The sequence below is a fragment of the Idiotropiscis lumnitzeri genome, chromosome 17, assembly GCF_059441095.1.
Source record: "Idiotropiscis lumnitzeri isolate Australia: NSW breed Sydney's pygmy pipehorse chromosome 17, RoL_Ilum_1.0, whole genome shotgun sequence".
Taxonomy (NCBI): domain Eukaryota; kingdom Metazoa; phylum Chordata; class Actinopteri; order Syngnathiformes; family Syngnathidae; genus Idiotropiscis; species Idiotropiscis lumnitzeri.
The window spans coordinates 3642864-3654417 of record NC_142407.1 but is presented as its reverse complement, the minus strand read 5'-3'; the positions used below and the strand labels follow the sequence as shown (position 1 = coordinate 3654417).

The 11554-nt window shown below is 41.1% G+C and overlaps 1 protein-coding gene across 1 annotated transcript; it reads left to right on the top strand.

Annotated features, from left to right (window-relative positions):
• The first annotated feature begins 2926 nt into the window (after nt 1-2926).
• On the top strand, nt 2927-11288 carry slc25a35 (solute carrier family 25 member 35). The gene is made up of 5 exons (XM_088280329.1): nt 2927-3458; nt 4356-4421; nt 5006-5158; nt 6631-6765; nt 9824-11288. Exons 1-5 carry the CDS (start codon nt 3087-3089, stop codon nt 9992-9994), a joined length of 897 nt encoding a protein of 298 aa, XP_088136455.1. The 5' UTR covers nt 2927-3086; the 3' UTR covers nt 9995-11288.
• The last annotated feature ends 266 nt before the right edge of the window (nt 11289-11554 follow it).

Here is an 11554-nt window from a genome sequence, read left to right as displayed (position 1 = left end):
CTGTGCACCTGAAATCCAACTTGATGCTTCATTTGGTGGCCAGGATTACACTTGACAGAAGCTATTAGCGTTACTGGTAGAATGCTGGTTTCCTTTTTCTGTGTCACTAACCAAGTTAGTGTCCGAAATTGAATAGCCATCCAAAGCAAAATGCAAGACAAAACAGCATTCTATTATGCCGTTCATACAAAACTCAAGTGCTTTTAGTGGTTTTTGTTTCCATTAGAGTTTAGATCTGGCATTATGTATGGAAATATACAGTACCTTAAATGGGAAGTAGCCCATTTTGAGTCAAGTCTAATCCAGCCCAGTGACAAATATCAAACCTACCCACTTAATGATTTGGTCTATTTCCATCCATCCATTTTCTTCGCTTTATGCAGAGATGGGTCGCAAGAGCAAACTACGAAGAGAACCCCATTCTTTCCTCGCCCCAGCCACTTCGTCCAGCATGACCAGCCCAACTGGAAAACATCATCTCTCCAGCATCTGATACAAATGTGTGTTGGATTTCACTTGTTATAACAATACATTTATTTTGCAGAATTAAATTGATTACCAGGTGTACAATTTAGCTTCACGAGCGTGGCAAAGTACTGCAGCTATCAGTGTGATGCGTTGCAGTTCTTCTGTGCTTTTGTTTTAATTAAGACTGTGCAAGGGGAAAAAATCCTATTATGCTGGCACACGCACTGTTGACAAATTGCCAAGCCTCCACAACCAGCTGAGCTTTAAATCATCTTCAGAAGATTAAATGTAAAGGTGTGCTTAAACACCAACCCATGTGATATCACCATTAACCCTCATTCACCTTTACAGTAATCACCACGCCGTGGTATAGTGAATATAAGAAGTCTACACACCCTCTTGTTCAAATGTCAGTATTTTTCTACATAAAAAAAATAAGATCAAGAAGAATAATTTGTTCACTTTTCCCACAATTAATGCTGCCTATAATCTGTACAATTTTTATGCTTAGGGGGGCAGTAAACAAACACTTGAAATAAATTGGTTGCACAAGTGTGCACACTTATAATTGGGATGAGGCTGTGTACAGAATTGTTAAATGGGAAATGGGCCAAACATACTGTATCGTCTTCAAAAGACACAACGTCACACCTTCATTTATATCTCCTTTTTTATCGTTACAAACGGCTACTGTCGGCCAGGGGTGTAACTACCTACTTTCTGGGGTGTATGCAGACACATAACAGGCAACCCCCCCAAATTAAAAATAAATAAATAATAATAATAATAATAATAATAATAAAATGTTTCATTTTTATATGTAGCATATGAATATTTTGGGGGGAGGAAGGTCACGCTTTTATTTAAAACTTTTATTGAATGTTTCACATATGGCACTTGGTACGCGGACACGTCACAACTTACCTACCTTCGTTTCACCAACTTTTGAAAAGTTGGTTTTCATGCCTGCATAATCTTTCTTCCTCTTTCTTTTTCAGTTTTGTGCCCCTGAGTACTTTCTATTTTGCTTCTCCATCTTTAGCATCATCAGACGTTTGAATTGTAAACACTCGCCGCTCGCGTACTCGAGTGCGCGCGCACTGGACTCGGTTTGTGTCTGTGGGTGTAGACGGCGAGCAGGGCGGGGGGTGACAATACAACACAATACAATACAATACAATTTTATTTATATAGGGCATTTCACAACAGCTGGAGCTGTAACTAAGCGCTTTCCAAAGCCTCCATAGTAGAGGGGCGCCTATCAGTGATTAGATCAAATCATACCCGTGTACAAACAGCTGTTTATTACATAAAATGGCCACTCAAAAAATATTTTCCTCCCACCGCTTTGGCGCCCCCTCTAGCATGGCATCCCTATGCGCCGCATGCATACATACTTTTTGCGCAACTGCTGTCGGCCGTAACCGAGGCCAACTCTGAGCAACGCGTTCCGCAGTCAGACTGAAAAAGCGGATTCTCTCTCTCACTCTCTCTCTCTCTCTTTCTCTCTCTCTCTTTCATTCTCTCTCTCTCTCACTCTCTCTCTCTCGCTCTCTCCCTTTCGTCTGCTCTCCCCTTCTCGTCCAGTGAGAGTCGCGTGATGCATTTAAAAAAGTCGGAAACAACACCACTATTCAAACACAAACGTCACCATAAAAACACGGATACCCCAATTCGTCACTGTACTTTTTGTAATTATGGAAAAAAACCTTTAGTTTAGTCTAACCATGAGAGATTTTCCCACGTGTTTGAGGGATTTTGTTGCCTGTTCATGGAACCAAGGTCAAACCTTTTGAAACTATTTTGGAATACGCACGGTTGTGTATTTTAAATTTTTTTCCTTTTATATTTTAAAAAATACTCTCACTTGCTACGTAGTATTTATATTTATCATCTGGTGGGTTTTTTTTCAGTAGTTTAGGGAATTAAACAAAATTGTAAATTTTGCTCAGACTTCGTCAAAAACACAGAAACTGGTCATTTTGCCGCGGTCTCGTAGGAAATTGACGCTTGACCAATAGGAGTAACGCTTACAGAACTGACTGACCAAGTGACTGTTTTCATTAGCCAAGGCTAAGAATAGCGTCATGACAAATGGCGATAGCGCTCCATCAACGCGATGGTTTTCCAGTAGTTGCAAGGATGGTGTTCAAGATCGTTTGTTTTTCTTTTCTTTTTCATTCTTACAAAAATAACTAAAACGAGAAAGATCAAACCGACAGATTTAACACTATCCAGACAGAAAATGAAATACAGGCTGGTGACAATTTCAACAAATATTGTATTTTGTGTGTAAATAGAGATGAACGATGTTTGAATAAACAAGCAAAGGACACGATGTGTATTTTCCGAATATAAATACTGCGCGTGCGCGTGTATTCGTTTTCGTGTTTCAGAATTCCTATTTATCGTCGTGTCAACGAAGCCCTCATCCGAGTGATGGCGACCTGTGAGTCTGAGTCTGCGCATGCGCGTACATTTGGGAATATTTCCCTTTAGTCTTGAAGGGGTGGAGTGCTCGCCGCCACCGCTGCCACCGCCGCCTGGGATGAAGGGCAACCGGGTCCATTAAAGAAGCTGGTCAAACTATTGTCGTAACCCCACGCGAGTGTCTCATAATGGACTTTCTCCTGAGTGGAGTGGCGGCGTGCGGAGCGTGTCTTGTGACGAATCCGCTGGAAGTGGTCAAAACTCGCATGCAGCTGCAAGGCGAACTCAAAAGTAGGGGCACCTATCAGATTTATTACCGCAATGTCTTCCACGCTTTCTATACCATTGCGAAAGTGGACGGACTGGCCGGTTTACAGAAAGGCCTCGTGCCCGGATTATGGTATCAGTTTTGTATGAACGGGGTCCGGCTCGGCTCGTACGCGATCATCGAGTCCTCTGGCTACATCCACACGGATGGAAGAGTCAGTGCAACCAAGACCATCATAGCCGGAGCTACGGCGGGGGTCGTTGGAGCTGTGATGGGCAGCCCTGTTTATTTGGTCAGTCGTCTTGATGCTCTTATAGACATGTGTATATGTATTATATTAAACAACAAGTTTTTATCATATTTAGTTCAAATCCGAAGTGTCCCTCTCTTTCTGCCACCCGGTAGTACCCTAAAAGTTTTGATTTTAAAAATAAAATGGGATTTTGGTGTCCAAGATGTAATATACATTATTTCCGGAGCTGGGCAGTCCGTCCCGGGGGTGGAACGGTCCGACCCTCTGGCCTGGCTGGACGTCCATTTATGGGTCTGGGGGCGGACAAATTCTAAAAAAGGGTCCGATTAACAAAGACCTCGTGTGTGTAATTAACCTACTCGCGAAATGGGCAAATAACAAAAATTGCCTCAGAACGCATCAAAAGCGTCACTCCCAACTGTTTGTGTATGAAGAGGCGTGAGACAGCAGCGTGCGTTCAAGTATTTCCTGTATTTCCTTATTCTGACATCACGTTAACCTGCGCCTCCTGCCAGCTACTGAGGCATGTCATTACAAGGGGTGGCGGCGTCATGCATGGATACTTTTTTGGGGGTGTGGGGCGGAAAGGGGCCGCCAATTTTTATGAATAAGGCTGGAGGGTCGAGGCCGGATGGGTACAGAGATAGCGGCCCGAGGGCGGTGAACTGACCGGCAAAAAAGGGACAATTGCCCAGCTCTGGTTATTAAAATGTCTTTGTATATAGGGACTGATCTAAGTTTAGCTTGGGTTGTTAGTAGAATTTACGGAGAGTCTTCCAAACGACACTTCCAAATCATCAGCATTTATTTTTAAGGGTAATACTCTAAGAGCAGAACTGTTATATACACTATATGTTTAAAAAATAGCCGCAGTTTTATTAATTTTTATGCTATTGTGGAAATTAACTGTATCCTCATCTGTCATCTCACTTCCAGGTAAAGACTCATTTGCAGAGTCAGTCGACTGCTTCCATTGCTGTGGGGCATCAGTACAAACACCAGGTAGCCCACATGACTGACACCCAACTGCTCTGCCACCGCACATTTGTGCATTTCCATCACAAAAATCTCCCAAAATAAAATGTCACAAAACGTATCCAGAAATGAATCTTGCTTCAATGTAATCCCAAAAAATACGTACTAAATTTGAAATCTGGGCCTGTTCAACAAAAGAAGGGAAACGGGATAATTTCCCACAGTTCACCTGATGATCAATCACGGCACACTCATTTGCCGCCTTTAATATCCCAAAACAATAAAAGGTTTTAGTTTACCTCTAATTGCGGCAAATTACTGTTACCTTTATCTCTGGCCTTTGTTGTCCTGTCCAAGAAAACTACAGCCGTATTAGATTTGTTGACATAGCTATGCCTGCGACCTTTAGTGATTTACAGAATAATTAAATACCCGTCAACTACCACCACGCAATATTGTTCTTTCAGTATACAATATATTTTTTGTGACATTTTTATTTGATGGTCGTGAGACTTGTCATGCAAATTTGTGAAGTTGGAAATGACTGGATTCTTAAATTGGTTAGGAATAGGAATAGTAATCTCTTAATTTTTCTGTTCCTGCTCCAAAAGGGAATGTCCCATGCCCTGGCGGCAATCTATAAGGAACACGGCATTCAAGGACTGTGGAGAGGTGGGAGTGCAGCCATACCGAGGGTCAGCGTGGGCTCTGCGTCTCAACTCTCCACTTTCTCCTCCGCCAAAGAACTGGTGGTTGATCTTCAGGTTAGAACACGTGACTGCTTACAGCCAAATATGGACATCTTGTACAGGCTGCTCGTGTGTTTGTACATAACAAAAAGCCACTCTGAGGCCAATTTTAACCGAACAAATTCTGTAGGTTTGTGAGCGTTATAGGCTCAAACAGAAATCATTTACAGTCGATAGACGTTTCACTCGAAGCAGTTATTGTAACATTGACAAAGCCGCGGGCAGTGCAACCTTCTGGAACAGAAATGTGACACCTTTCAGCGCTCGCTCCCCATGCTCAAAACACAGAGCTTACGTAACTGCAACGCCTGAGTTTCCTGTGCATAAATGTAACTGCAGCGTTCAAACATGCCCCCAAATGCAAGCACTGCAGATGCCATGAATGTTGTTACACCGGTTCCCCTTTTCCCCTCTCATGGAGCTGGTTTAACTAGTCAGATCTATTTCCTCTCACAGCAATGCACCCTATTAATTAGTCACAATGCTTTTTTTTAATAGCACTCACTTGGGTCATGTACAAAATGCTTTTAATGGTGCTGCAAGTTTCCACTTCCTGTCTGAACAGAAACTGACCAAGATAGTGAAATCATGTCTGTGTGTTGGGGTGAGTGAGTATAGAAACTAATAATAGAACTATACACTACACCAGAGGGTTGCATCGCAATATCCCCATCACATGTGTCAAACTCAAGGCCTGCGTGCTTGAGCCGGCCCTCCAATTCCTTTTATGAAAGCTTGCCACATTTTTCCTTGACTTGCGTTTCAAACTAGCCTTAAAGTGATAATAATCGGATGTAGGGGTAATTATATAAAGTGATATATTATATTTGGTAAGGGACCAAGCCTTGCGCTCTAGCCCACAATGTGACTTCATAAAACACAATGCAGCTCAGCATCTGTCCTGCCGAAATCTTGGCTAACCTTTTTCTTTTTCTTTTGTTTTTTAATACAACAACAAGAAACCCAACTTCTAGCAGGAGTTGAACATCTTCTCCAGTACTCTTTACATAGTGACAAAGAAATCTCAATGCTAGAGATTATATATTTCTGTTTTACAGCATAATGAGTCACTGTTCAAACTATTTGTTTTGCACTTAAGTGCATCCTTAATTTCTTAATAAGTGGACAAGGTTTTGCACTTTCGTAATAAGAGATTCAAGGAAGTAGTTTAATTTTCACGATCATCAAATGTGCTCCGCTTTGTACAAAGCACAGGCAGCGTTTTTTTATGCATTGTGTTGTTTTACTTTACCCAATACCTTGTCGTTAAAACCAAGGTACTCACCAAACTGTGTTTTTGTGTGGGCCGTTACACTCCTTGCAATACTTTAATATGGTTCCATCATTATAATCTGCCCCTGGAGGGCAAATGTAACTATGATGTTTCATGCAATGGAAAAAAATTTAACAAACTTGGTCAACATTGTTCAGGGCTGTCTTTTTTCCTGAACTTTGTGTGAACCTTTCTTTTGTGTATTCCTCCTAAGGTTTTTCAAAAGGACAGTTGGTTGGTGGCCCTGAGTGCCGGCATGATCAGCAGCGTGGCGGTGGTGCTGGCTATGACGCCTTTTGACGTGGTGAGCACGAGGCTCTACAACCAGCCGGTGGATCAGCAGGGCAAGGTGAGGTTGCTGGCCACATGTGACGCACGAGTACACTCTGGGCAAATTGATTGTTTTCATTAGAAAAGTGGAGCTTGTGTTTGTGTGTTTGCTGCCTTCACTTCACATGTAAACAACAGTGTTGGCAAAGAGTTGGAGCTTAAAGGGACACTTGGATGAGCTTAACGTTGGCACTTATTTCATAGGTTAGCATGTAAAAATCACATCAGTACTAAAATGCCCTCCCCTTAAAGAATTTCTAGTGATTTAAGGTTTTTTTTGTGATGAGATTTACAACAAATTGGCACGCCCTCTGTTGGAGCTCTGCTTTTTATTTTTTCTGGTTTCAGCTGTTAGTTACGTCACTGTAGGGAGCCAAGTGAGGTAATATTGCGCGAATTGTCAGTTCTGTTGTCTAAACGACCAAAATGCAAATGCACATTACTACTCTTGTCCACTTCTACCTGTGAAGGTATGAAAGCGTTCTGCATAATAGTTGGAATTTATTCACATCAAAGGTGAGCTCATGTGATCGCCACCAGAAAGACAAAAATACCGTGCCGATCTCTTTCTCTACTTACATGGGCTGAATCAGACAAGAGCATGAATGCGCACACTGTTAGGGTTCGCCGGTGGGCGAAGAGGTGGGTGGACCCAAAGAGCGAGGAGGCAGGGAGGTGGGTAGACTAAGGGAATTTATTAAATGACAAACAAGGACAGAACAACGTGGCGGGGTGCAAAATAACAAACGGCAAACTAAACGTGACTAAACTGGAAACAGGACTAGGGACAAAACGAGACGGAATCGCACGAGGCGGAGAGGAACAGGTGACGAGGGCTGGGAGCATGAACGAGAGCAGGAGCGGGAGCAGGAGCGGGAGCAGGAGCGGGAGCAGGAGCGTGAACAGGAGCGTCAACAATACGTGGTCGTGGAAAGGTCCGTAAATAGTGGCAGCAAGGAAAAATGACCCGACACTGTGTTGTGGGTCTGGGAGGCTTAAGTAGTCTGAGTAATTAGGGGAGCAGATAGGAATCAGGTGTGTGATGAGGGTAACGGGGAACAGGTGCGTGGCTGGTGAGGACGAGTGCTGAGGGGAGGCGCTATCACAGCTGACCAAAACAATAACAGAAAACACATGGCGGGAAGGAGGGGACGAAAACAATAACAAAAACCGCATGCACATGAAAACAATAACAAAGCCCCTGTCATGCCCGACGCGGATCATGACACACACGAACCCTGACTAGTTTTATTGCGGACATTTAGCTACGCCAAAGTTGTGTCTACTCTCAAGAGGCAGACGACGGCTGGCAGCGGGGATGCAGACTCCACAGCTGAGGGTATGGAATGTAACATTGAGTTGTGTATGCGAAGCTCAGAGCTGTTGGTTCCAAAGTATAAGAGACCTATCCTCATCCAAATAAATGTGGACGTCTACTCCTTCCCACTTCAGTCTCTGTAAATATTCCGACTGGTGCTTCATGCCGTGCGTCCTCACCGTGATCAGCAAAGAAGCAGCGTGCAAGTGTCCTCCCATCATACATACTGTATATGTAGCACTGCTCACTTCCGCAGTTCATCATTCTCGTATAAATCAGCCACAGAGAGGTTTATGCTTTTGATATGTGAAGTTATCATAGGTAGGGATGTCCACATGAATTTTGGTGCCAATTGATCACTGTTTTTGGACGTTACAAGCAATGAACGTACAATAATTTCCAAATTCCAAAGAGTGTTTCCAAAGAAGTTTGTAATCCGTCCCTTTCGTGACTCTCGCAGTACTTTGGGGAGAGCGGAGGGGGGCGGATCCATATTTTTCATTAAAAGTAGGTGTTTTTCAAGTTGGCAGATATTTACTAATTCCTCCAAAATGAATGGATAAAAAAGATAATGAAAACTAATTTCAGTTTCCTCAAGTTTCCATCTTGGCTGACCAGTTCCTTTAAACTGGGCATTCTTTACCTGCGGCTGAGTCGAAGCTAAGTTTCTTAATATTTTTTTTTTTCTATACAGTGCTATATCAGTACCAAAGGGATAAGTGGCCACCATCTTATGGATTTTTTTTTACGATTGAATGACCACTTCAAAAGCATATAAAATCTTAACCAACAAATATTGATTACCAACGTACATGACTTTTTCTACTGCTCATACTGCTGTTCTTGAGAAGGGCTTCATCAAGTAGCAGACAAAACAAAAACGTCGGGAAAATCGTTTGAGACATAATCAAGTTATAGTGTTTACACGCCAATTCCCTGGTCTTAAACTCATGGCTCTGGGGCCATTTGCAGCCCGCAGGATGATATTTTGCGGTCCCCTACTTCACATCAAAGCCATTTTTTTTAATCACCTATGGGCTACTATAACTCAGGCTCATGAAATCTGAAATGACACCAAGTGTAAGGAAAATATATCCTGCCACCCAGTCCCAGTCAAGTCTTTTTCAAAACCTGCCGTGAAGATGGTTGTCTACGACAACAGCCAATTTCAGGAAAAACAAGAGACTGAGAGAGAATGTTTTTTTGTTGTTGTTGTTGTTGAACACAGGGGCACCCTGACATACCTTGTATGCATAGATAAAGTTGCTGTGCTCAAGAAATCAAATGTCATTACTCCACTAGACATGCTGAGAAGTAAGAAAGGTACCAGAAAGATAATAGTGAGGACCGGGTCACCACTTTTCTTCACGTTCTAATGAACTGTTTATGTTCTGAACTGTTGTTAATAAAGATTTTAAAAGATAGGACTAAGTTTGAGTTTTTTTTAATAGTCAAACCCCTTTTTGGGCTGTGATGCTGCCCAGACTTTGATAAATTGAGATTGAGACCCCTGCTCTAATTTTAAGGTGTTTTTTTTAACAATGATATTTGCTATAGGCGCTACAACACAAAATCTTTCATGAAAAAGCTACTGTTTTCCGGACAATAAACTAAATTTTGTCCGCAACCTGTCATCCGATGATCAACTTGCCATATAGAACTGACAGTTGCCAAATTTAAATGAGTAACAAGAAAAGTATTCCATTTTCGTTTATTCAAATTGCATCAAAGCTAAATATTCCTTTTTTCATCCTTTTAGGGGCTGCTTTATAAAGGATTTACTGACTGTTTTTCAAAGACATTGCGAAAGGAGGGGCTAACGGGACTCTACAAAGGTTTGGGAGCCTCTTATTTCCGGATTGGTCCTCACACCATACTTTCTTTGTTCTTTTGGGACGAACTGCGCAAATTGTACCAGCCGTTCAGATAACACGGGGGACCAGGAAGTTGAAAGTGGTGAGCCATTAAACTACGAGCCAAAGGTTCAATGGAATTCTCATTAAAAGAGTTTATATTATGAGGTTAAAGAAAAACCAGGGGTCGTTTTCATGTTCTCATTTACAGTTACATAAAAAAGGAAAGGGAAGTAAAAAAAAAAAAAAAAATTCAAGACAGCAATAATAATGGCGTGCTACCTCCAATATTACATGATACAACCTATAGAGGCTTATTCAAGATCTGCCAGAGAAAGAATCCTGTTGGTTCCAACCATGTCAGTATCCAGTGCTGAAGCTAATCAAACATCACTTGTGATTATTTTGTGACATTGTTAATTATAGTACAGTATTGGTTAACTGATATATAACAAACAGGTTGGCATCAAGTTTTGTTGATTTAAAAAAAAAAAAAAAAAAAATCACTCTATTTCACTGGTCCACATTGCCAGAAAAAGCACTCCATTAATTTTTCTGTATGTTCATATTTATAAAAGAACCCCGATTGAATGGACAAAGTGCTGTCATGAACTGCTTCATTATCAAAGTGTCAAACTTTCTACTGTAAAATGTGCGACTGTCAACACAGCAAAGGCTTGGCCTATTTAGATTTAAGATTTTCTACTGTATATCTGGTGCAAGTGAACATCAGTATGTTTATCCTTAGACAGCACTCTACGAGTGTGTCCTTGTTCAGGAACTTTTTGTCTGATAACTAATGTACTGAGTAATTTGAAGTCAAGTAGACAGATAAAAACACATGCTTCCAGACGTCACTAAATAATGAAATGTTCATGATTCCTAATATGCTAAAATTTCTGTGCCATTGCTTAGTTATTTGAACAAGTTAGTTTTAGATCGAACCAGATAAAAACTGTATTCATGCAAATCTGGATTAAGCAAAGTAGGTTACGCTCTATGTCGTTCACACATGTCTACAGATATCATTGAGCTCTGACATAAAGATAATGACGTATAAGTCACTTTGGATCAGCTTTGGTGATATAGATTAAAAAAAATAATTCTTGCCTTGTTACTTTCAAAATATTTATTACAAATATTATTAGGGATACTGGTTTACTAGACGTTTGAATATGTCGGAGAAAGACTGGAGATGATTTTGTCTAAATGCTGGAATGTGGGTTCCACATGACTAGTGTAGTATTTTTTCAAGAATTTTCTTCAGCCTTACTGCATTAATCGCCTATTACATACAGTAACATGTCCACTGAATGTGATGAAATGTCTTGATTGAAGCAACTACTCTTTAATAAATCATCTTGGAATCAATACTTGAATCGAACTGATTTTTATTTTTTTGTTCTTTCCTCTCTGAAATTTCTGCGTGAAACAATGCTATTGCTCGGTCATAATCCTTGATCTTAATTTGGCTAAAATGTGGTTATCTTCATACTTTGCTGTAACCACTATTGTAAATAAACAATTTGTATCAGCATCCTGTGTACAGTCACCTAGTGATTAGCATGTATGAGGATCTGGGTTCTAATCTTCCACTTTTCAAAAAGATGAATGTTTTTCACTGAAAATTGTCCAAA

Bases quoted from the DNA above. Each gene is read 5' to 3' on its own strand.
- slc25a35 (XM_088280329.1), top strand. From the start codon at position 3,087: ATGGACTTTCTCCTGAGTGGAGTGGCGGCGTGCGGAGCGTGTCTTGTG. The intron at 3,459-4,355 runs GTCAGTCGTCTT...TCTCACTTCCAG, and splicing joins TGGGCAGCCCTGTTTATTTG to GTAAAGACTCATTTGCAGAG. The intron at 4,422-5,005 runs GTAGCCCACATG...CTGCTCCAAAAG, and splicing joins GGCATCAGTACAAACACCAG to GGAATGTCCCATGCCCTGGC.